General features: G+C 52.6%; 7 protein-coding genes across 7 annotated transcripts; 3 read left to right on the top strand and 4 right to left on the bottom strand.

Annotated features, from left to right (window-relative positions):
- Positions 1-537: 537 nt before the first annotated feature.
- N7532_003108 (DEAD/DEAH box helicase) lies at positions 538-4,369 on the top strand (the record flags this gene model as incomplete). Its single annotated transcript, XM_056615602.1, has 2 exons — positions 538-3,478; positions 3,540-4,369. The coding sequence occupies 2 exons, from the start codon at positions 538-540 to the stop codon at positions 4,367-4,369; spliced, it is 3,771 nt and encodes a 1,256-aa protein (XP_056475959.1).
- A 288-nt stretch (positions 4,370-4,657) lies between these two features.
- N7532_003107 (ribosylnicotinamide kinase) lies at positions 4,658-5,673 on the top strand (the record flags this gene model as incomplete). Its single annotated transcript, XM_056615601.1, has 2 exons — positions 4,658-4,836; positions 4,899-5,673. The coding sequence occupies 2 exons, from the start codon at positions 4,658-4,660 to the stop codon at positions 5,671-5,673; spliced, it is 954 nt and encodes a 317-aa protein (XP_056475958.1).
- Positions 5,674-6,071: 398 nt separating this feature from the next.
- On the bottom strand, positions 6,072-8,557 carry N7532_003106 (uncharacterized protein; the record flags this gene model as incomplete). Its single annotated transcript, XM_056615600.1, has 2 exons — positions 6,072-8,402; positions 8,462-8,557. The coding sequence occupies 2 exons, from the start codon at positions 8,555-8,557 to the stop codon at positions 6,072-6,074; spliced, it is 2,427 nt and encodes an 808-aa protein (XP_056475957.1).
- Positions 8,558-9,039: 482 nt separating this feature from the next.
- Positions 9,040-11,142, bottom strand: vosA (the record flags this gene model as incomplete). The annotated part of the gene is made up of 11 exons (XM_056615599.1): positions 9,040-9,278; positions 9,351-9,465; positions 9,538-9,751; positions 9,799-9,864; positions 9,939-10,047; positions 10,105-10,151; positions 10,218-10,302; positions 10,368-10,513; positions 10,619-10,688; positions 10,896-10,963; positions 11,093-11,142. The coding sequence occupies 11 exons, from the start codon at positions 11,140-11,142 to the stop codon at positions 9,040-9,042; spliced, it is 1,209 nt and encodes a 402-aa protein (XP_056475956.1).
- A 4,414-nt stretch (positions 11,143-15,556) lies between these two features.
- Positions 15,557-19,120, bottom strand: N7532_003104 (uncharacterized protein; the record flags this gene model as incomplete). Its single annotated transcript, XM_056615598.1, has 4 exons — positions 15,557-18,261; positions 18,346-18,393; positions 18,486-18,565; positions 18,636-19,120. The coding sequence occupies 4 exons, from the start codon at positions 19,118-19,120 to the stop codon at positions 15,557-15,559; spliced, it is 3,318 nt and encodes a 1,105-aa protein (XP_056475955.1).
- Positions 19,121-19,777: 657 nt separating this feature from the next.
- Positions 19,778-20,304, top strand: N7532_003103 (NADH dehydrogenase [ubiquinone] 1 alpha subcomplex subunit 1; the record flags this gene model as incomplete). Its single annotated transcript, XM_056615597.1, has 5 exons — positions 19,778-19,825; positions 19,875-19,967; positions 20,034-20,037; positions 20,125-20,219; positions 20,284-20,304. The coding sequence occupies 5 exons, from the start codon at positions 19,778-19,780 to the stop codon at positions 20,302-20,304; spliced, it is 261 nt and encodes an 86-aa protein (XP_056475954.1).
- A 159-nt stretch (positions 20,305-20,463) lies between these two features.
- On the bottom strand, positions 20,464-23,673 carry N7532_003102 (uncharacterized protein; the record flags this gene model as incomplete). Its single annotated transcript, XM_056615596.1, has 7 exons — positions 20,464-20,970; positions 21,024-21,069; positions 21,135-21,550; positions 21,864-21,981; positions 22,036-22,436; positions 22,496-23,224; positions 23,287-23,673. Coding segments are annotated over 7 exons (2,604 nt in total), but the record flags the coding sequence as incomplete, so codon positions are not given.
- Between the last annotated feature and the right edge of the window lie 542 nt (positions 23,674-24,215).

Below are 24,215 nucleotides of genomic sequence, written 5' to 3'. Positions count from 1 at the left end.
TATTTGATACAGTGCGTCCCGAAACTGGTGCAACCACCTACACTCTTGAAGGGATTCTCTAGCCCCGCCAAGAAATACTAGTTCATATTGGGAATAAACCCTGAGTATCAATATTCCTGTATCAGTCTCAATACCATGACTTAACCATATTAAAATACAATTGTTTGTCTGGTAGTTGTATCGGCAACCTAACAAAACTAGAATTTTCAACAGCTCGCTGGATTCTCGAGGCACTCTCCAGCTCTGGTGTTTGATTTATTTACATTGCTATCACTTTCCTCTGCCACTCATGTCCGGCCTGGACAGTTAGTCGAAGAGCACCGGTGGTCGCACCAGTTTCGGGACGCACTGTAGATAATCTTCCACGTAAAAAAGTTTTCTATTCTCACCATGGTGGCCTAGTTGGAGAAGCCCTCCGCAGGTGGATCCGGATGCGGCGGGCGGTGAGTGATCTGCCGGCCTCGTATGTCTTGGCGTCAGCAGGTCAAGGTACATCCCGAATCCCGATCTTGGAGTCGCCATCCTCGCCTCGTCGGCATGTATCCAGGACGGCGTCCGGAGAGTTCCGTTGAGGCTGCATGGCTACTGGGAAGTCTGGGCGACCCCAATTACCAGCAAACGCCTTTCCACCAGCCTCCCCCGGATCGTGGGGGCGTAGCTGCACATGCGGAGACCAGTTTCAGTGCTCCTTTTCAGCCGCATGTCAACTGCGAAGAGCCCACTTCTCGCGCCAATTTGCGCTCTAGAGATTCTTGGTCTCCGACGGTCGTGAAACAGGAAGGGAACGATTCGTCATACAGTTCCGTTCGGCCTTCTACTGCCAATATAAATGCAAGCACGAATGCGAACTCGTGGCACTTACCGCCTGAAGCGAGAGTAGAGCATACAGATATACAAGATGAGCATCCGGATCTACCAAGTTCCTCGACAGCCGAAAGGGATAACGATGCCAGCATAGTCCCTGGACCTGAGCAGGTCGCTGCCAGGACACAGCCGGCTGCTTCCCAGTCCAATGACGAGAGTCAGGAACTCGCCAACTTGCTTCCGCTGGGAGTCCTCGACGAGACTACCGCATCTGCAAAATACTCTGCTGAGATGTCATTGTTAGAAACACATAGCTGGATTCGCACTCGACCTATCAATGGCAATCTTCGAATTTACATCAACCCGACTCTGACCCACCGCACCAATATGCAAAAATCCGTCAAAAAGCTGCGAGAAAGCTTGAAGACTTTGATGCCAAGAATTGACAACTCGCCTGAGTCTTGGAACGGACAGCACAAAGCTTACTCTAAAAACTCCAATGATGAGGAAGATGAATCCCTGTGGTACATTTTTAATACCCTGCTAGACCCTAACCCACAGCCAGAAACCATTAAAGATAAATGGTCACAGCAGGCAATGTTTGATCTCTTGTCCGATGATGATTTTTCTGAATTTGGCCTCAAAACTCGTCTTCATCCGTATCAGCGTCGGTCAGCGGCTACCATCATTCAACGGGAGGTACAACCAGCTCAGATTCTTGATCCTCGCCTCCAAGATTGTCGCACCCCGACCGGACAGGAGTACTACTACGACAAAGAAGATGCTTGCATTACCCTCGAGAAGGTGTTATACTCGGAAGCTTGTGGTGGCATCCTTGCCGAGACCATGGGTTGCGGAAAAACCTTCATATCTCTTGCTGTGATCTGGGCCACCAGAGGCCACGTTCCCAAGATACCGATCAAATACCTTCTGACGGAAGAAAGTGACCTCACTCCCATTCGTGAAAGTACTGGATCCCTGGTGGAAATGGCAGCTGCTGCCGCGGGCCGGCATTCTGCGCCATGGAAAACCTTTTTCGAGGAGAAGAAACTCAACGGAGAATTTCATGATAGTTGTATCAAGGCGTGCAAGCGCAACTGCGGCTTCTACGAGATACCCCCACACCAAACCAGATACCAAGGCCGACGCAGCATGTCCTACACTCGACCCCCGGCCAAGCGTGTTCGCTTGTGCACGGGGACACTAATCATCGTCCCTAATAACTTGGTCGATCATTGGGAGCACGAGATTCAACGGCATACGGAAGGGCTGAATGTGTTGATTCTGAAACGAGGCCCTGAAAAGGATAAGACCCCATCCGCCGACGAACTTCTGGCTTACGACATTATTCTCTTTTCCAAAACGCGATTTGAGAAAGAAGCCGGCGAGCCAATTCATAATAGACGACAGCGGTATGTGCAGATGGAGTCGCCGCTCACGGAACTGCACTGGTTGCGAGTCATCGTCGACGAAGGGCATAATGTGGCAGGCCATGGCTCAAAGACAAATATGATACATCTTCTCGGTCAGATGCACATCGAGCGTCGATGGGTGATCTCGGGAACTCCGTCGACTGGACTTTATGGCGTGGAGGTTAGCCTGGCGTCTCAAGAAGCGATGACGAGTGATACCGACTCTCCTGGAGAGGTCACGGCTGCTGCTCTCGAGGGTCGAAGGAAAACTGGAAATGCGGCGGACAATGAGTTGAAAGACCTCGATCGACTGAAACGCATTGTAACTGGGTTTTTGGAGGTGCAACCGTGGTCAAATGCAAGGGACGATGACCCAGCTGACTGGACCAAGTACATGAAGCCAATTGGCGCCGATGGCAAACGTCGCAAGTCGCCGGCAATCCGCGCAACACTACAGGGTCTAGTAGTGCGACATCGCCTCGAAACTCTGAACCAAGAGATTGCTTTACCGGATCTCTATAATCGCGTCGTATACCTCGAACCAACCTTCCACGACCGGCTTTCGATCAATTTGTTCCTTTTCGGTCTTGCGGTTAACGCCATCACATCTGAACGACAAGGACCGGATTACATGTTTGACCCCAAGAATCGAAAACATTTGAACCAAACCATTACCAATTTGCGGCAAGCTGGATTCTGGTGGGCCGGCTCCGAGGTAAACCCGCAAGATTCCATCGACCACGCGCTGAAATACATGAACAAAAGTCGGGAGAAGATGACCTCAGAAGATATCGACCAGTTGACCTACGGGATTGAAATCGCTCGAATGGCAATAGACTCGAGCAGCTGGAACGAATTCAAGCATCTCCACGAACTGGGAGTTTTCGTCAGCGATTTCCCCGAGGAGAATCGCGCTCATTGGGCATTGGATCGAAACCCGGACAGAGAACCATTCTTAATGGGAATTACGCAGGCTCGTCGTGCTCAGCAATTCGTCACCCAGAACCTGCGATTACAAGATCCAACACAGGGTCTTTCTGGTGCCGGTATCAAGGTCCGTGGAGAACTAGAACGGCGAGATCAAAAGGCCCCGGCCAAGGGCGCCCCGGAATCCGCCAGCGCATCCACACCTTCCACTGCCAGCCCGGGGCATCTAAAACACAGCCCAAAGTCCCAAAATCACAAGTCGCCGAAGAAATCATTCAAGAAAAACCTCTTCCGGAAGCTATCAGCTAGCTCCTCCCCTCATGAAAACGCAATTCGTGGCCACGTCCTCGGCCAAGCTCACCTATCTCCTGGACCAAGTATTGCGGTGGCACAAAGAAGAGAAAATCATCATCTTCTACGACAACAGCAACTCTGCCTACTGGATCGCCGAAGGCCTCGAGCTTCTGGGAATCGAGTTCCGTATTTATGCCAGCACTCTCAAGCCCGAACTCCGAACTCAGTACCTTGAGCTTTTCCGTGAATCTAGCGAAATCCGTGTCTTGCTCATGGATCTCCGGCAAGCCTCTCACGGTCTTCACATCGCCCAAGCCTCACGTGTCTATATCACCAACCCGATTTGGCAGCCGAATATCGAAAGTCAAGCGATCAAACGTTCCCATCGAATCGGGCAGACAAGACCCGTCTATGTGGAGACTCTGGTATTACAAGATACGCTCGAAGACCGCATGCTCCGCCGACGAAAGGAGATGTCCGAAGCAGAGATGCAGCATGCAGAACGGAGCCTGCTGGATGACACTGCCATGAATGATATCATCCAGAAAGAAAAGTTTTTGCCTATGGTTGATAAAGATGGGAACCTTTTTGATGAGGCGCGGTATCTGCAGCAACCGACCACATTCTTTGATCAGCATCCCTTGCCTATTCCGGATGATGAGGAGGTTGGGCGACACAATGTGGCCAAGCGTGGTCTTTTCGGTATTGAGTCAGATGCTGATGATGCCGATACGCCTGGGCCTACCGGAAGTCCCACGCCCAAGAGACCGAGGATTGGATTTGCTGCTAATGTGCAGGTCATTGAACCTGAAGCTGAGCTGGAGCAAGAAGATACCGCGGATGCAAAGTCTGCACCTGAAATTCTATTAAATGGGGGTGGCGACTCCCCGGTGCCCCGACGAAAGTCGTTATTTGGAGGAGACGACCTGTAAACATTGCGGGTTTCTTTATGTGTACTAGCTGACACTGGATACTTGGCAAGTTTTAATCTGTTACAATAAACATAATTTCGACTGCCTTTCTCTGTTCTCCTGAATGCTCTAAAATATGACAACTTGCCGTGTTTAGTAGTCCTGTACTAAACCCATTGACGTCAAGCTCGACCTTGGTCAGCAACCCGATAAGCCGATAAGCAGCCCCTCATCAACTCCAACTCCAAAAATTACGAGCTCAATCCCACCTTGCGTCTATTGTCCTTTCACGAAGGAAAGATCCCAAAAATGGCGAATCAAGCCTCCCAACAGCAAACATTCATAGTCGGAATCTCCGGCCCCTCCTCCAGCGGCAAAACCACCCTCGCCCGTCTCCTCCAACGGATCTTCTGCGGGGTGCAGCTGAAGTCCGAACAGCTAAACACATTCATCATCCACGAAGATGACTTCTACTACTCTGATGACCAGTACGTGATCAACAATGGCAATTATACAGCCGCTACAATTCGAACACAAGCTAACTAAATAGAATTCCTTACACAACCCTCCCCTCCGGCAAACAAATACAAGATTGGGATACCGTCGCCGCAATCGACACGAGCTTTCTCGCGCAGGCACTCTCCTACGTCCGGATGAATGGCAGTCTCCCGCCACGACTATCTAGTAAAGAAGATCAAAATGAGAAAGGGGAGAGTGGAGTCGAAGATTCCCTCGTGCAGGAACTGAGGGATCTTGTTTCGAGCCGACTTGCCAATGCGCCTTCGAGGACAATTGCGTTTATGGAGGGGTTTCTGCTCTATGCTCCGCCGTCTACAGCTACTGAAAAGGGGGAAGATAACCCTCTCACGAAAGTCCAGGCCCAAATTCACCTCCCTCTTTTCCTGCCTGCGCCGTATACAACTGTGAAGGCTCGTCGCGAGGGGAGGGCAGGATACGTTACGATCGGGCCTGGGGTGGATCAGCCGTCACCAGGGGAGGGGAATACGGTGGATAAGGAGGATAAGGAGGTTGATCTGGAGGGCGAGGATGATCGGCCGCCGCAAAATTTCTGGGTTGATCCGCCTGGTTATGTGGATGATATCGTTTGGCCGAGGTATGTTGGGGATCATTCTTGGTTGATTATTCCTGATCATGGAGAGGGAGAGGGTGGTGATGGGAGGGATTTGGTGAAGAGGGTTGGAGAAGGCGTTAATGTTCGGACTGATGTGGGTGTTTGTGTTGCGCCGGGGAAAGGGGCTGTTGGAATGGACGTTGTGGTAAGGTGGGCGGTTGAGGAGATTTTGAGACGGTATTTGGGAGTTTGAATCTGCTGATCAACACGGCCTGTTGCTTGGTATAAATAGGGGTGTCCTCAAAGAGCTTGCATGAATTGATAGAAGAATTGCTTTCGACTACATCATTGCCTTACTTCTCAGGAATCGAAAATGTTGCCAGGCAATTTTGATCGAACATCGTTCCTATTGCTTGGAGATGTTATCGTTAACAGATACTCACGAAACTGAAGCCAGCTAATGGATATTTGACTAGAATACCAGGTGCGCAGCTAACGTGACCATACTAGTACACAGGATTAGCGCTGGCAAGAATTTCGCAGTACAACAAACATTATGAAACCTACCATAGAACATCCGTTGAAAGTCTCCTTAACCTCATGAATCGCTCTTGTACGCCGTTGAAAGGCTAGAAAGAAGAAAGAAACGACTTAGAACCGCTCGATAGGGCCTCGCCATCCCAAGAAGTAATCCACCTGGTCACGTAAAGGCGTAGTAGGGACAGGCACAAATCGCTCTTCAGGATTTCCGTCAGCCTGAGGCACCACAGTCACTTTGAGGTTTCCGGCCTTCTCAGACTCCACCTCAAGCTCGTGGTCAATGTTCTGTTCATGGCTAGGCTCATCCTCATCTTCGCCTAGAAGCTCCGGCTGGAATATAACATCCACCGGCTTCGTCACTTCACATTGTGGAAGTTGGTTTTCAAGACGAAGACTATCCAGCACGCGCACGTAAATACGGAGGCAGATGATCACGAAGGTAGAAATAATGAAATAACGGATCACTCTTCTCAAAGTCCACTGGGATCGCTGGATTTCTGAAGGGACAGGAATGTCCTTAATTTTCTCTTGAGGATTTGCGGGAACTGGATCGACGTCACTTCCTGGCTCGCGTATTCTGTCAGCCCGAACAACCTCGAGCATATTGCGAGCTCCCTGCTGGACGTATTCCTCGCGTAACTCATCCTCCATTTCGAGCAAGTCATTTGCTCGGATCCGTGGCATCCAAGTCAATGCCTTGTGGTTGGAAAGCGGAACTTTCATCTCCCAGGTGATAGCGAACTTGTCAAGAGTGGCTCGGCTGGCTAATATCTCGAGTCGTGTAACTCCGACTTCGTGGCCAGACGTTTCCAGATGGATGGTATAAAATGGTGGAAGAAACCCAGTTCTTGGAAGTGCGCAAAGGAATGCTCCCTCCGGTCCACCATGAATGTAAATCCAAAAGCCACATCTCTCAGCCCAGAAGTCCTGCTGAACCATGTCAAGAGAGCACACGGCGTGGTACTTGACAAGACGAATTGATTGCTCTGCGTTATGAATCTCCTGGCCGATCTCTGCCTGAACCGCTTGGGTCACATTAAAATCTCTAACATAGCCATAGAAGTTCAGCTCGCAAGTCCGGAGATGTAGGATGAGTTTCGTAGGGGTGAGCATCTGGGCCATCAGGTAACCTTGCATGACCTTATGACGCTTGAAATGTATTGTGCGAAACTCGAATCCTTGATCCTCGGGGATTTGAAAATACAGATATCCATTGTCATCCGGAGCTAGCCGTGGAAGTCCTGAAACGAAGAGCTGCCACCATCCCGGCTTGCCATCCTGGAGCGGCACTGAGAGATTGATTTTGACGGTGTATGTCGAAGACTTCGTACCATGGGGAGTGAATATGTGGAATCTGCCATCAGTATAAACAAGGCGAGGCATATCGGACCCGTTCGTAGCATAGTTTTCATCGGCCCAAATGTGTGGCGTGTTTGGTTGCACAAAGGGGTCTATTCCGGCCTCGCTCTTGTTCTCGGGCGATGAGACGGTGTCTGAACCATCCGTTATTCCGGTGTAGTCACATGGGCTACCAGCAAATGCAACCGTGGAAAGCTTCTCCAGATCCGCCGAATCAGTCACTGTATCATCGCTCGAATCTCGATCTCCTTCTCGGGCTAGGCGGCCGGGTTTGGAAGGTGTGGCGGGGGGTCGTAGATAATGGCGGACAAGAGCACGTCTCCGGTGCGAGGGGATAGTGTTCTCTTTGATCTTACTGTTCGGTGGAGCGCTATTACTCCCAAGGCCGCGGAAATCAACGTTGAGGGCTGGAACTGTATCTCTGGGCAGGCCCATCTTGGATGGGTCGACTGAACTTGGGCGTTGAACAGCCACACTCTTCGGCCGGAGTCGAGGTCGAGGAATCATGCTGTGTTGGCGACTGTGATTGACAGAGCGAGTCGATGTCGATGTGGAGCCAAAAGAGCTCTTGTCAGCTTTGAAACCACCGTACCCTCTCTCCGAGTCTGTTACTGAATCGGGCAATGAGGCGGCCTTCGCGGATCTCTTGCGCGACGTCCCATTCAGACTGCCTGCATTGATTTGAGCTGGGCCACGCGGCTCCAGGGATAAGTCGGAGTAGAACGGGTCGGGGAGTACGCTGGAACCGAGGAAGCCATCTTGATGCAGATTCTCCTGCACGAGAACACTTTCTGAATCCGAGTCGATCGGGGGCGTATCTGCGTCGGGGAGAGAGTCGGTTTTCACTGTGGTGGCCGGATTGGAGAGGCTCTCACCGGTCGTGAGTTGGTGTGGGTATGCGGCACTTACGTTGGGCGAGGGAGTAGGCGTGTGAACGGTCGAGGTAGGTGGTGAATCGACGTCCTCTATCTGCGGCAGTTGGAGGAGTTCTTGCTTCGGCGCGAGGGAGAACTCCTTCACGCGAGAATTAGCTGGATATCGTGTGTCGAGAACGACCAGGCTTGTGCCTGGCGTGCAACAGACCTGGTGGTCATGAGGTTAGCTCTGTGTCAAAATGCGGGTTTATACGACAGCTCACTTACATCAACGGAGACGGAGACATCCACATCTGAAATGGGATCGCCTGTCCATTTGCAGGAAACATCCAGGTTGGTAAATGGATTCTCTGGTGCAGCCATATTGCCGTGTGTCGCGTGGTTTGAAAGTGGTGAGATGAGAGAGACAGGCGGGAGGGGAAGAAGTAAACACCGTGACGGGAGAGGTTACTACGTGAGGAAGGAACGCGTCCGAGGGACGGAGCTGAGGAGATGTCATCGAGCATCAATTAAAGGACAGCGTGGACTGCTAGAGCGAGTATGTACACAGAATAGAGATAAAGGTGAGAACACTTTTGGAAAGACAAAACCATCCACCCTCCCTTCTACCAGCGCCTGAAAACAAGAATAAAACAAAACCAGAGAACCCACCCTCCAGTACCCATCCAATGTAACCAGAACCCATCGTGATCTCTTAACACCCTGGTCTATCCAGACAGACGTAAAAAGAAAAAAAAAGGCCATATCAAAACGATGCCACACCGGGCCAGAAAAGAAAAGTGTAGAAGCCAAGAAGACCGTCGAGGTCACCAGCCAGGCAAATGAGCAACAAAAAAGAAAGCAAGTCATCGAGGAGTCCCGTTCGCAGACCCCGGGGGATCAAAGACTGCCGGACCGGCCGCGCCTTCGGGCATTTGAGAGGGAAGAATCGGGGTAGCGGAGAGCGAGCTTGGATCATAGTAGCTCCCGTTGGTGCCCGGGGGTAGTTGCGATTCCGTTGTAGCGGGGGAAGGATCGTAGAACTCGTCGAATACGCAGACCGGGGGTATCCCTGAGCCATCATCGCTCCTGTCGAATCCGGAGACTGTTTGGATACTTAGCCAGGGTGTTCGCCCACACACTCACTGATTTGAAGAGGGGTGCCGTACAGGTGTACCGGGCTGGTTCATCGCCATCAGCTGTCCCACTGCGGCATTCTGACTGGAACGAGCCTGTGCCGAGGGATCAGGCATTTGAGACAGAGGAGCTGACGGCGGTAGACCGGAGTACATCTACAAAGTAAAGTGATTAGTGACTGGGGATTCTCCCGCGCCGGTCCAAGCCTCTCCAAAGAAGGAACGCACCCCATAGTCTGGCACCACTTGACTGGTTGGATAAGACTGCATAGGTGTCTGGTATGGTGCCGGCTGGCCCGCATAGATATTGGCCGGCTGTGTGTACGGATCCATCGGGCGAGCCATTCGGCCATCCGCGTCGTAGATACTCTGGCGCCCATAGTCCATTGAGGTGCGGTGTCGCTTGACGGGGGCTGGTAATAAGTATAGTCTCGACTCGGAGCTGTAGGATATCCAGCAAAGCCTGTTGCAGGGGGAATCTGAACGGACTGACGATCTGGCGATCGAGGAGGAATCGCTTGCGGGAACTCGTCTGGCCGAGGCGCTGAGCGTTTCCTGGAAGGGCTGTCAGCGAGGTCCATTCCTAACCCTGGGTACCCTTAACACCTGGCAGGAACTGATTCACTCACATCATGGTCCGTGGCTCCTTGCGAATACGTAGCTTGACTCCCTGGTCCGCAAAGGAGCGTGAGAGGAAGGTGGACTCCATCATGCCGGGGAAGTTCTTTGGAGGCGAGACTGTGGCTCGTCAGCATTTTCACCCCAGCCCGGATGCACCGGACGGGACCTTCTTACCTCTAAATCGGTCTGAGATAATTGTTTTGAGGTAGATGACTTGTTGCCTGTAGGGCCTGGTCAGCCTCTTTGCGCTCGACGACTGGTTTCCGACCGCTCGTTGAGCAACTCACTTGCGCATCTCGAACAACGAGAACTTTAGGCGGAATTCGCCCTCGATCTTGACGGACAAGTCTCCAAAGACGAAGAAGCCTCCATCTGGCATGGGTCAGTCCGCCGGTCTGGCCTCCGCTGGTCTGGGCTATGAGAAGGAAGCAACTTACCGCTGTTGTCAACATCTTTCAATCGGTGAAGGGACGAAACCAGCGTTCCAGCTAACGCTGTCGACGGAGCGACAGGCACGGGACGATCATCGGAAGCATCGTACAAGCTACAGGTCATAAAATAGTAGGGGCTTTGCAGGTAGTGTCTGGAGACGCACCGCAACGGCGCGAAGAGGTCAGCGGCGAACTTGCAAAGAGACGGTGCACGACCGGTTCAAAATTGGGAGCAGATGGACTCTGCGGCTACTTACAGCGCCAGATAAGAACCCTCCTCTCGCACCCGGAGCTGGACGATCGGGGGAGGATCGATGGGCTTGCGTTCTGCGCGAGGTTAGTCGTTGGAGCTCGCTCTTTCTCTCTGCCTCTCGCTCTCTTTGAGAGGCCTTGGCCTTTCTTTTTCGGCCTTCGGCCCTTGCTCAGCACGCCGATCCAAGCCCAACCCCACTTCCATGGCCGATGCCTGGCGGAGGGGAGTAAGCTGGAACGTGCGAGCCCGGCGAGCCGATCCATCGACAGCGATGAACGTACCTTTCTCTTTGCCCCCGGCCACGCGCGCCCGGTCGGGCTGCTGGCGAATGGTGAGGTCAAAGTCAGAACTGTTGTTGGACAACATGGTCAGTGGGAAAATCCCTGGAACGACCGCGTAAGAGTTGCGATCCGGTCAAAGCACAGATGGTGGCAGGAGACAAGTTGAGGGCCGAGCGACGAAGAAACGGACTACGAACCTCTGGGCTTCGCGCGAGACAGAGGCGTCGGCGAACGTCGATGCACTCATCAAGGCGAGTGGAACCAAGCCGGAGCGAACACAGGGATTGAGCACTCGAGAACCAAGTAGCGGGCGAGACTGGAACTGGATCCTCGGGTAGATGGACGGAGTATGAGAAGAGAAGCAGAAGAAGCTGTGGTGGGGGGAAGATGAAAGGTGCGGGATGCGCGGACTACCATGGATCGACGAAAACGGCGGGCACGCAAGCGGCAGTCGCCAGCAGGAACGACGTAACCGGTCGCTAAGCAGGCGCTGGGTCGGGGCCTACAGTGACCGTGGTATAGATGGGGGTCAGTCGGCCAGGATAATCAGATCGGTTGTTTGCCCAGACCACGGAAGGTTGCGTGCAGACAGATAGGCCGGGCAGTGTACGTGTAATGTACCTGCAGGTGTGGAGAGTGGCGCCCCTCCAGAAAAATCGATTTCGTCCAGGCCGGGCCTGAGGCAGCTTCTCCACGACGAATCACCATCAACACGCTTCAAAGAAAATTTTCGCGGTGGAGCCACCGTTGGGAAAAGTGGACGAGGGTTCAGCTGGCGTTGGCCGGGGCGCATCCGTGGTTCAGGGATGATGCGCACATTCAAGGTTCTCACTAGTCTGGCGGACGAGGGATCGGGGATGCCTTGTTATCGCAGCAGCAGGAGGACTAGCACCCCTAGGGCACTACTAGTACCTTAAGAGTAGTAGAGCAGATCGAGAGGGTCTCCGGCTATGCAGGTGATGATGAAAAGTGGACTCGGGCCCTGGTCCGGCGTTTAGCATTCCAGTGAGCGTCGCTGGAGTGGGTTCCGGCGAGGCGCATCTGCAGCTGGCGCTAGCTGCGTAAGTGCTGGGATCGTACTGCTCGTACAGTGTATCAGAGGCGAAGCAGGGAATTGAGGGGGGTTCCCGTGATCTCCGCAAATCGATCGCCTGCGCAAAGTCAGTCTAAGGTTCGTTATGTCATCCGAGGGGATCGCGACGTCCGGGGCCTCCTCCGCATTGTTCTCCTCGAGGACAGGGGCTCCTGTCAAGCGTGATTGCGCTCACCTGCGATTCTTCTGCTGCGACCGCGAAAGCCCGAGCTCGAGTTCAAAGGCACACTGCGCAGCTTCTCCAAAGCGGTCTTGCGGTGGGCGTGTTCCTGTGTCGCGCGCGTGCAGTAATCCCGAATGCGATCCCAACTCGACTCCGATCAATGCGATGCGATGCGATGCGATGCGATGCGATTCGTCTCGTCTCGTCACAATCAACGCAACACTCCGATATCTTGCGATAACCCCGTGATCCCTCAAAGACCGGCGCGATAGCGAACAATCGACTCCCTCGGCGCACAGCAATCACAATCCCCAGGCACACGGGTCAGTCGCACCGAACAAAGGCGAAGTCGCGAACTGAGCACGTTAGGCCGACAAGAAACAAAGGCGTTCAGGCGAGGCATCCCCGCTCATAATGTGAAGCAAAAAGAGGGACTCGAGTCACGACCTCGCGCGCCACAGAGAGCAAAGAGTGAAAGGGACAGGCAAGGCGCAAACGCAAACCCACCAAAAAGGAACGGGGAACAGATTGAAAGATGTGATCGCAATAAGACAGAAGCAGAAGAGAATCAAAGGGGTAAAATATGAAAGCATAAAAAAGGAAACAGGGCACGAACCCTCCTGCATTTGAGGACTCGATGCGTCACACGGTGCGCGTTATCATGCAGGCTGAAATCCTGCAGTCCAACTATGGAGAACGGCTGTCAAGACCGCTGGGGCTAGCTTGGGGCTGATCTGGTTCTCGGAGATCGCTCGCAAAAGGCTACATGCATCCTGTTGGCCCTTGGGTTCGTCAATGGTCGGGAATCGCGACAAGTCCGGGGAAACACCTAGCGGCCACTCTGCGCGACTCGGGCATCGTGCATTCAGGTCCTTCCGCCGCTGCTTCTCGCTATAAGACTATCCCATAGGGAAAGAGGGGGTCAGGGCGGGGCTGTTTGCAGATCAGTTGCTGCTTCTTTCCTCGGGCCTGACATTTCATGGACTACTTTCGTACGTCGCTGCGCCACACCTGTCCTTCTGTCAGTGCTTGGTTCTGCACTGCTGCGGCTGAGAGGAGTAGGGAGGGGGCCGATGGGACGGGGTGGAAAAAAAGCCTGGTGATCAGTACTTTTGCCCAGTTGCCTTCCCGATCAGCTCTGGCTACAGCAACCGGCGCATCATGAACTGCACTTATCCGAGAACGGTTCGTTGTTTACCGTTGCTGCATTGGCGATGAATCAGAGGGGAGGGGTACAAGAGGGGATTCGGATCAGAACACGAGAGGCGTCATTTTGACAAATAGAGCTCCGAGACTTCGCATCGTTGGGTGGATGCCACTGGCAGTTTTTGGGGGGGGGGGGGGGGGGGGCGTGCGCCATCGAGGAGCAGCGTGGGCTGCAGATGCAGCCAGGTATGACAAGCGATCCACATCTTCCCCAAGAAAGCCAGATGCATCGATTCTCCGCACAGGGACCGATAGTGCGGCGATCATGCAAGGGTTGTCAGGAACTCAACCTGCTCTTGCAGGTCTCCATCGATGCCATGTTGGGCCAATAGTCGGAGTCCCACCAGGTTCAGTGTCCGGTGGACAAGGGACCCGCTTTGCTCTGGAAAATGGTAAGTGATCCACTGGTGGACACGGTAGAAAAACCAAAGCAGACGGCTGGTCCGGGTTGAAGAAGTGGTCAGCATCAGAGACGGACGCAGGAACAAGAGAGAACTGGTGGCCCTCGGAGGCCAGCCACGAATCCTGAATGCATCTGCCCGTGCACCTGGTCAAAGTCTCAGACCACGCATGGTCCTGCTGCCACCTGCAATAGCTGCTCGACGCAGGTGCGGTGCCATCATCGGGTAATCACCGGAATTGAGAGGAATTGGACAAGACTGCCAGAGTATGCGCCGCCGCTTGAACCTAGGACAGAATCTGTCTACCTGTCCATTTCTGACCTCAGAATCGAATGCGTCCGAGTCGTACATGGTCACGATGAGTCCCAGCAGAGCGGGTCGGGTAAGAACAGGGGAAAAGGAAAGGGAAAAGTGACAGGGAAAAATCCTGCAGAAGAAAGGGAGGGGAAAAAATCAGGAAATTTCTGCCATCGATGAGCAGCGTCGAGGGGGTGGAGGGGGAAACTAACGTGGGGACGAACAATGATGAAGTGGCACCGGAAATTTTAGTCAGGACGCTGGTGGTACGAGCTTGCAGAGGAGTACACAAGTGGCCGACTCACTCGATGACAGCGGCATCCCCATCGAGAACCACGGCACCCTGGGAACGCTACGTTATGCTTAAATGGCCTCCCGTCGGGCTCCCTGGTTCGGTTCCAGGATTCGACCGCCGATCAGCCGGTTGATTTCTGATTCCCGTAAGCACACGTAGATGATTGTGTTGTATACTACAGTAGATTAATTACATCGATGAATGGTCAATGGATGGAGAGCAAATTCCGCAGCGGTACACTCTGTACTCTGGTTTGGTATTAATTCTCCGATGCGGGATCGGCACGACCCCCTTGATAGCACAGATCACAATGAGCTCCGAGATCTGCTGGCAACTGCCTGGGGCACCGATGTCTGACAGTCGCAAGCTGTCAGTGCGAACACGCGAGTTTTGAGCAGGGACCCCTGTGCATTTGACACCCCGCGTTTGTAATTGAGTTTGTCGGCGTCGGCCGTGCGGGCGCTCGGTCTTGGAAATAAAAAACACGCTGCAGCGTGGGGCGCCTATTGCATGCACTACATTCATATATCACTGTGATGTGCACTTTGACGCTTCAGCACAGACAACTCTTTAGTGATTGAGTTTAGAAGGATCAATCATGATCCTCGCTCAGATCTTGCTATGCCTCCGCCATTAACCTCGAGATCATATTTGATTGATTTTGGCTTCCAAATCAAGACGTGGTTGAGATACGTCAGGTGACGGCCAGCTAAATGCGCCTACCTAGGTAGGTATGTACAGCGGAATATACGATGAACAGTTTGTTGCTACACTAGTCTAGTAGCTACATCTATACATTTGACCTCAAGAGTACTACGCTGAAACTGTGATGAAGGCTACATGTAGTAACCATCAGAGTACAAGGTAATGTATTAAAAAGGTACCCAGAATGAGCTTGAAACTCCATACTCCGCCCACGCTCCTGGCTGAACAAGTAAGAAACCCGCAAAAGCACCTAGCAAGATCGGATCATGATGTTCATCCATAAAAGTAGAGAAAGATCTGTCGCCAGATGACTGACAGCTCTAGTAGAGACATGTGACTCGGAAGTTGGGATACAAGAAATGTTCATAAGAGGAACTTGAAAAGGAAGAAGCAAAACAAAACAAACCAGTGTTCATAACGCCTTCTCCAGATGCGTGTCGGCAGGGAACTATGTGATGCTGCCCCGCTCGCAATATCATGACAGAATCTGTCTGTGGTTACTCATGTTTCCATAACCACATCGCCATCTACTTCATATTCGCCGTCGGCATCGGGATCGTCTTCGCCTTCTGCGTCGGCGTCAGGATCAATGCCGTTGGTGTTGGTGGCAGCCGCTTTCTTGGCAGCCGAACCCGGGTCCGCGGGAACCACCACTTGGATCTTCTCAACCAGGGCCTTGCGACTGACTGACTGAGGAGTCCTGGAGGGGTTGTCGGATTGCTTCCCCTTGGAGCGATGGGAAGTTGCTGTCCGAGGAGACTTGGATGTAGACTTTGATTTTTTCTTAGGGGTTCTGGGGGACACTTCGACTGCCGGCTCTCCGTGCTCAATTCCATCAACATCAATTGGAACGACTTCGTCAGGTTCCCCATCGGCATCGGCATCGGCGTCAGCATCAGCATCCATATCCTCGTTACCGTCGCCGTCGCCGTCACCATTGACTTGTGCCGTAGCTTTCCCACCGGTCTCGGACGTCTCGTCAACAACGAGACCGAGATCCTCAGGACTGGGATCTAACACGGCCTCCTCATCAATAAGCTCTTCCTGTTCCGGGTCAATGCCATTTGCTTGCGTAGTGGTGTCCGCCACAGGTGAACCGTCAAGCTTGGCGCTGCGGCCGCGACGCACGGGGGTGTTTCCAGATGGGGTAAACAATGGTAGGCCAGAGGGTCTCCGCGGGGTATTGCGGCCGCTGGTACGAATAGCTGTGGGGGTAATTGATGGTCGAGATGCTCTGTGACTGCCATTGGGACGACCGGCCTTGCGCTTAGAGCCAGCCGGTACATGAACAGGAGGCCAGAGTTCAAATCGGGACGGGGGAATACTGGCGGCAGGGTTCGGAATAGGGGGTTCAGAATGGTCAGACTCGTGGATACCGTTTGTCTGTAGGAGAATTGTAGAAGGGGGCCCGGCAGAATCTCCGAGACCGTCAGGGTCAATCCCATTGACGGCAGGCCCATCATCCATATCTCTAGCTGCTTTGGCCTCTACCTCTTCCTCGTCCTCTCCGTCGTCTTCTCGTTGCGCAACCGCGTGAAGGGGGGCCCGGTCGAAGTGGGTTTGATTGTTGCGCCCCATGATATAAGGTGTCCAGAGCAAGGCATCTGGGTTAAGTGTGACATAGCCTTTGCTTTCCCAGTTTTGAATTACCTCCTCAAAGTACTTGGTATCAAGGCGGAATGCGTAGGTCTTGCTAATAGGGTCTCGCACCAGAGCACGGAGCCCTTCCAGTGCGGAAACAATGTCATCGGCGGTCATGCCGGTCCGATCGGAGAGATCTGCGATACTGATGGGTGTTTTGAGATCGCGAAGTTGATAGGAGAGTATCAGTCGCCAGTAGTTGCGATAGGAGACTAAGCCCATATCAGAGAGGGGCTTTTCGGGGGATCCGCTTTTGCCCTCAATGCGGGTGAGGAGGTAGGAGAAGTCAATGAGGAGGTTGCCGTAGCCTTTGCGTTGGTGAATGGGGAGGGTGAGGATACAGGAGACGTTGTTAGCGGAGCTGGGTCGCTTTTCTTTACTGAAGTAGCCAACAAAATGGCACCCCAGGTCGTCGTACTCTGCCATGACGTAGAACAGGAACGGCTCGACATCGTAGTAAAGAGTCTTGGAACCCAAGAAGAGCTTAGCAAGAAGACAGAGATTTTGGCAGTATACCGGGTTCTTTCGACCATCGACCTCGAAGATCGAAATGGAACCATCGCGGTAGATCTCATCGCCGGGTGGGTGCTTTGCAGGACACTTGAGCTTATGCCGCCAGGCGACATAGTCTGAGTTCATATACTTGAGGCAGAATTCGCAGATGTAGAGCACCCGGTTGCGGCTGTATTCTTCCGGGTAAGGCGCGGCATACCACGTCTCGATCTCAAAGCCACCGAAATTGATGTACTTGATCTTGGATGGTGGACCCGATACCTTCGCGGATGCGGTCGGTGTCGCCTCACCATTTAGTTCTGCTTCTCGTACTCTCCGCTGCCATTCATCTTCGGCCTTTTGACGAGCAGCCTCGAATTTATCGCGGTCGGCCTGCAAGGGAAGGGTCTTCGACGTGTCTGCCTCCATTTCGGACAGGATGCCACCGTACGGCTTCTTCGCCTCGTCGTTCTCACGATCGTGGAAAGGGGTGAAATGGTTGTAAGGAGCGGCGGGAATGGGGGCGAAATGAGCCTGAGGTTCCTGATGGACAGGCGGAGGTTTTGGCACCTTCTTCTTGTGACTGCGCTTCGGTCGGCTCACGGGCTGCGTGTCAAGAATTCGGTGGATTTTGTTCTGGTCCAGGCGGAAGGCCACCACAAGTTTGCCGTGTGATCTGGTAACCACGCGGAGGTGTTCGCGGTCGACTGCTCGGGTACGTCGTGGTCGCACTGAGCGAGACTCTTCAGCAGGCGCATCGCCGATGCCTTCGAACGGCACGTCGGGCCCTTCTGAATGATCTGTTTGTCGCCTTCGCTTTCTCAACACAGGGACATGTTCAGCTTCGATCGATGAAGCTTTCCTCTTCCGAAGTGAACGTGAGCTATTCAGCAGTTCGCTGCTGATGTCAGTGTCAAAGATGGAGTGAAACCCTGACCCTTGTCTTCCCACGTGTGCTGGCATAAGCTCCTTAGCGAGGTAGGTAGCACCACCACCCGTTTTTGGACCCGCCGGGGTTTCAACAGAATTCCCATCGTTCTTGCCCTCGAGGCACGAGACGCATTTCCAGGGATCTACACGTTCCACGTTAGTGGGTGGGCCCCATCGGAAAGTATCCGGGGAACGCCAAACGCGGCGTTTCAAATGTTTTTACTTACCTTCTGTATCGTTGAATGCCTCTTGATCACGGGCACATTGCCGATGCGCTGTCGGGATGCCGAGTTAGCCACCGTTCCAAGAATGGCATTGGGAGGAGGTATAAGCTTTAGCCCAGCCACCTTCCCGCAGGAATACTCACAATGATCGCCGCAGCTGATGCAAATCAGCCATTCCTCGAATTCTTCACCTGGGTCGTGTTCCTCGTCTTGACTGCAAAACCTGTAAACATTTATTAGCACCCGATCTTACATCATCCTTTGCAGGTCATCTCTGAGTCGTCTGCACTTACAGGCAAATCACGCGGCTGCGATTGTCGGTATCTGCATCTTCGCGTCCATTGCTCTCTGCCTCCCAATCCTCTTCATCAGCTGCTGATTCGGAGTCGCTGGATTCGCCATTCGACGCATCCTGGTCTTGATCATCCTCGAATGCCGAGTCCACATCTCCGTCCGCATCAGCCATTCCAGATTCGGCCTCTGACGAATCTTCTTCCTCATTCAGACCCTTCACAGCACCAACAGGTGCAGTCTCGTCGTCTTCGCCACCGTCCTGCGCATGGCTGGTGCCGGTGCGCGCTCCTCCAGTTGTGGTGTCCGCGTCCTCTTCGGCGACCTCTCCACTGTATGCTCGGTGCACGGCGTCTTGAAGCTGTTGATCCATCTGATACAGGTCGGTTTCTTCCTCGCCCTCTGCGTCCAGATCACTGTCGATCTGATCCGCAGGCGGGTCGAGCTTGCCCGGATCCTGGTTCACTGGCGGCTCTGTCGCCGCCATTCTCCGCGCTACTATCGCCGCCAGGTTGGAGGGAAGGGATTGCGACGAGCAGCGCGCAAGGGATTGGGCGGATTGTCTTTGTTTGAAAGAGCCGACTGAGATAAGCTACAGAGCCACCCCGCTCACTTCGTTGTTGAGCCGGGGGTGCATCTGGAGCCCAGGCTGAAGCAGGGAGGATGGCGATCAACAGTCGGGACGGCTAGAGCTCGCGAATTGTGTTTTGGTCGTAAGTGGGATTGTTAGGGCGCAATGTAGCTGGAGGTCAGAAGAGGTGTTAGTAGGGTGCTATCGGTCGCAAACACGTGTCGCAGGCAGCCGGGGACCTACCCCGAAGGAAGAGCTGTTGATAGCAGGTAGAAGAGATGAACAAGACGCGTCGGCGAGCAATCCAGACCGTAGCGAGAGATCCTCTGGCGATCGAATGCGATCCGCTTCCCCCTTGGTCCTTTGGAGAGTGTCGTTGCAGCGGCTGAGTCAGGACGCGCTAAACCGCTTTGGGCATCACAGACCTCGCAAACCGTCGCCCGCCTGTCACTGCAGCACCTCCGACTCCCCCTCCTCCCGCAATTGTTCGACTGTGCTGCGACAATTCGGTCCGCTGCCTATTTTGAGGCTTTCAATCGCCCTATTCGTTTGAAAAGCCCCTGATCATTCACCATGCCTGTTCCCTTCGAGGCTCTCCTGCCCTGGGGCATCATCGGCACCGTACGTCTTGTGGACCACTCCCTGTCGAGCTATTACTCACCATTCACAGATGTTCTGCGTGACCGGTGTCGGCCTGCACTACACCAAGCGTCTTGGTAACGACGGCAAGAAGACCCGCTGGAACAGGGACCTGTGGGATAGAGTAAGTCACTCCTCTATCGGCTGCGGTCGGAACTCGGGCTGAATATGCCGGCTAACACTCATGCAGCAAAGTAAGTGACGACTCGATTGCCACCGACTCGATCGAAATACCTTGAACGGAATGACAAACACCGGATGGAGACTAACATATCAACCAGTGATGGAGCGTGACCTCCGACTCACCGGGTCGTGGAGAGGGCAATCCAGTAATCCAGAGGCGCCGCCAGGGTTCGAGCTTAGCAACACTTGGAAGGTATGGCAGACACCGACCGACAGAGGATACCACGTCCGAGCAGATAACTGACACCACTTTGCAGATCGAGAGGCGGATTTTCTAGAACCAAAAATTTACAATGTTCTTTACAATGTCCGCGATTTTGACTATTTTCCCGACCACTCTACATACCTTCTACCGCAACTGCTAGAAACGTCGCTGTATCATATCAATTGGTCCGTTCTATTTCCAAGACTTCCTGATAGTTTATATTCTGGGATCTTTATTTGATCTCCGAGGTTAAACCTCGAATCCCCTGGGCCTCGCTGTTACGGAGGTGCATGTCAAAATTTTTGGCAAGCGCCTCGACGCGATCTTCCTCGCTGTTGAAGACTTGCAATATCTCCGTCTGGCCGTGCACTCGTCTCTTCAGCTCCTTTTCAGCCATGATCAACTGCCCAATCACCTCTTGCCCGTCCTCGTCCAGGAGCATCCGCATGCACACAAAGATCTTCGTAAACCAACTGGTCCGCTTTTGACTGACGGCAAAGTTCATAACTTCAAAGTCTTGAGGCAAGAACTCGACGTCTGAGAAGCAGATCATCGGCAGCCACTCGCTTTCGGCGGTGTATTTTGTTTGGTAAATCCAGAGCTTCTGGCTCTTGTCCGTATACTCCGGAATAGTATCCCTGATGAGGCGCATCTTCGAGGGCGCAATCGATGTAGCCGTAGCGCCATCTTGTAGAGGCAATGGTGCGGTCGCGCAATTATTGCCAAATCCAACATCGACCTGCAGCAGCGTTAGTACCAAAGACCCCAGTAGAGAGATTGGGGTTGACTGACCATATACTTGGCTCCGTCAATGATCACGATAAGAACCATGTGTCCCCTGTAGTGTACCATTTCGGATTAGTATTCAGTCGTGCTATAGTTGGCAAAGGAGCAGATTCATACAATGGCGAAAAGAATCCAGGATCCTTCCCAGTGGACGCAGCCGGGCTGACCCTGCCACCAGTGGCATAGATAAAATAGCTCAAGGATCGCAGCACAATGAAAAAGAGCCCGGTATTTTCCATGCAGTAACCATCGAGGCGTCGTTCAACCATCTTCTCGAACAATGTGTCTGGGTTCAGGGAGATAGTGTGGTGCTGCGAGTAATGCAACCCCGAATTTCCCCACGGGATGGACGCAAGATGTCTCTTCTGTATTTCAGATAAAGCTGCAAGTGCATCTTTATTAATGTTCTGACGGGCAGCTTCGATGAGAGTGTTCTGTGTTGGATTGGGGGGTACCCAATACGCCGGAGGTACGTTTCCAGTTGTTCTTCGGTATACGTAGGCGGGGCCATGGCGAGAGATGTGCGGTTGTACCTGATTCGGACAAGACACTGTAGTAGTGATTCAGATCAAACAGAAAATGTCGCGAGAGTAAGACTGGCAGTGTTATGAAGCTCGCGGCGGTGGCGCGGAACCGAATCCTTGATGACCAATGTCAGCTACTAATCAATGCGACCCCACAGGCCGAGGCTCAACTTTTTGAGAACCAGAGACTGAATTGCACAAGTATGCAGAACGAGATCACCAAGCTACCAGCAGCTAAAAGAGATACCCCGATATAGTGCCAAAATGAAACCCTGACGCCAGAAATCCAAAGGTGCCATCAGCTGCTATAATATGCTCGAACAAGTCGTGTAATGCTGATTCCATCGTCCAAAATTTCTGCAGACTCTTCCAACTTGTATCCTCCCCACTGAGGTAATAGTACTGTCCACATATACCAATAGAGAACAGCAAATACGATTCTGCTCAGATGTTTTAGCCTATTCTTTGTAGACAGTTTGATGGTAGAGACTTACACTGCAATGCCCACGATCGCATATGTTGCATAGAAAAAGTCAACATCACCCTGCCAGTTCGGAGGCGGGACGAAAGGCGCTGCCAGCAGTGCCAGACAAACTATAACACGCAACCAGACAGCTGGAAGCCATGCCTTAAACGGTCGAAGACGATTTGGCTCTTTGTATCGTACTATCAAAAGACCGACCGTGACAGCTAGAGCAAATAATTGCCCGGGGTATGCCTCCACATCTAGAATGAAATTATAGACATCTTGCTGCGGGGGCAGAGTGATGACCAACATGGATGGGATGTAATGAACAATGAGTCCTCCCAGAGGCGTGTCCCATGGACGAGAGGACGAAAGAAGCTTCTGCCATGGTAAGAACCCTTGTCGTGCTATTTCTTGGTTGACTCGAGCCTGGAATTCAATCAGGAATGGCAAATAGCATGATCCAACAGAAACATTAGATCACTTACAAGTGCATATGTTACTACCATCACGTTGCCAGCAGCAGAGATGGCAATGGCAAGCGGGAAAAGAATTCTTCCAATGTTGTCGCCAAAAAGACGCTCAAAGAGTAGCGCTCCGACAAGCTCCCCACTCTCTTTGATTTCTTCGAAGGGAATGACTAGGAGGTAAGACAGATTGGCTAACAAGTAAAGACCACCTGCTGTGACAAGCGCCGTCGGGCACACCGTTTTGATTGTTTGAACGGGATTATGTACTTCGTTCAGCACATTGTTGATGTTGTTAAGGCCCGCGTAGGAATAGAAAACCTTGAACAGAGATGTGGAGAGTAGACTCCAGCTCCAATTCGAGCCTTTCCACATATCACCCCACGAAGAAAGTGCATGGGGAGCCGTGCCGGGTGTAACTTGGTGAGAGTTTCCGAAAACTTGAAGCAGGAGCACCCACATCCCCGTCAGTGACATAGCCCCGATCAAGAAGATTTTCACCCAGCCGAGGGCGTTCTGAATCGCAATTCCGGCCCGCAAAAAAACTCCGTGGATAATGGTTATCAGGGTGAGTAAACCGGCAGCAAGCAGCTTGTTATGAAGATCGGTCGGCTCAACTCTGAATGCGAAAAGCGTATACTTGGCGAAGATAATGCAGTTGCTAGCCGTGAAGCCTAGTACGACTGCCTGTACTGCAATCAAAGTGGACGCAAGAAATTTCGGTCGCGGATAAGTATACTCCAGGTACACCTGGTAAGGGCAACTTTTAGCCGATGTGATCCTCGCGTGGAGCTGGTCAGAGTTCAATCTACCTTGTCCCCACCCGAGCGAGGCAGCATGCACCCATACTCCATCGACACGGATAAACCGCAGGCTGCTAGAACGGTTCCCACAAACCAGACTAATAACGTGAGGCCAACGCTTCCGGTGGACTTGACGATGGACCCGGGGGTGGCGAAGATGCCGCTCCCGATTACGCGGGACACCACGAGGATGTATGCGCTGGCCCAGCTGAGGCTTTTCCCATGGCTCGCCCCCGGAAGGCTATCGGGGAACCCATCGGTCAGGTCTGTGGAGGCAGAGAGTTGGAGATAGTTCTGGCGATCTTCTGGGTCTAGCAACGGTCGCGTCTCACTTGTGGCCATAGTACTTAGTGGACGGCGATGGATTCGGTATACTTTTGACCGGGGTTCGAGCGATTCTAAAATTAAATGTAGCTCTATGAATGGGAATTTTACTGGACCAGTCGCGGATTTGGCATTTTAAAAAGGGATTGGGAACGATGTTGCTTGGAAATCAGCTGGCCATTTTGCCGGCACGTCATTTGGGCTGAATGTTAGGTGGCCGTCCTTGCGTGATGGATAACACGACTGGTCAAATCAATTCACATGCCAATCAGGATCGCGCAATAAATCAATCCGGAAGGTTCGGATAGAATTCTAGAGAGGCTCGGAAAGGGCTTGATTCGTCTGGATAGGGTCGGACTTGGTTATGGTCAATACTAGTCCTACGAAGCTAAGCTTTCTGCCTGTTTTCGGTTCCATCTAGGAAATTATAGGCACTACCAATAGTACCCAGGAATAAATGAACAATCTAGAATTAGATGAATGGAATTATGAGTAGTTTATAGACAGCAATTTTCCTATCTTTTATGCTTGTTTGAAGGTGGAGTGGACTGAGAAGTAGTTGGTCGTTGAGACAACAACAAACAACGCTCTATGATTCGTCCGTATGTTCAGAT

Source organism: Penicillium argentinense, assembly GCF_028826775.1.
Source record: "Penicillium argentinense strain IBT 30761 chromosome Unknown utg000004l_segment0_segment0, whole genome shotgun sequence".
NCBI lineage: Eukaryota > Fungi > Ascomycota > Eurotiomycetes > Eurotiales > Aspergillaceae > Penicillium > Penicillium argentinense.
The sequence above is the reverse complement of the archived record's forward strand: the minus strand, read 5'-3'. Positions and strand labels throughout refer to the sequence as shown.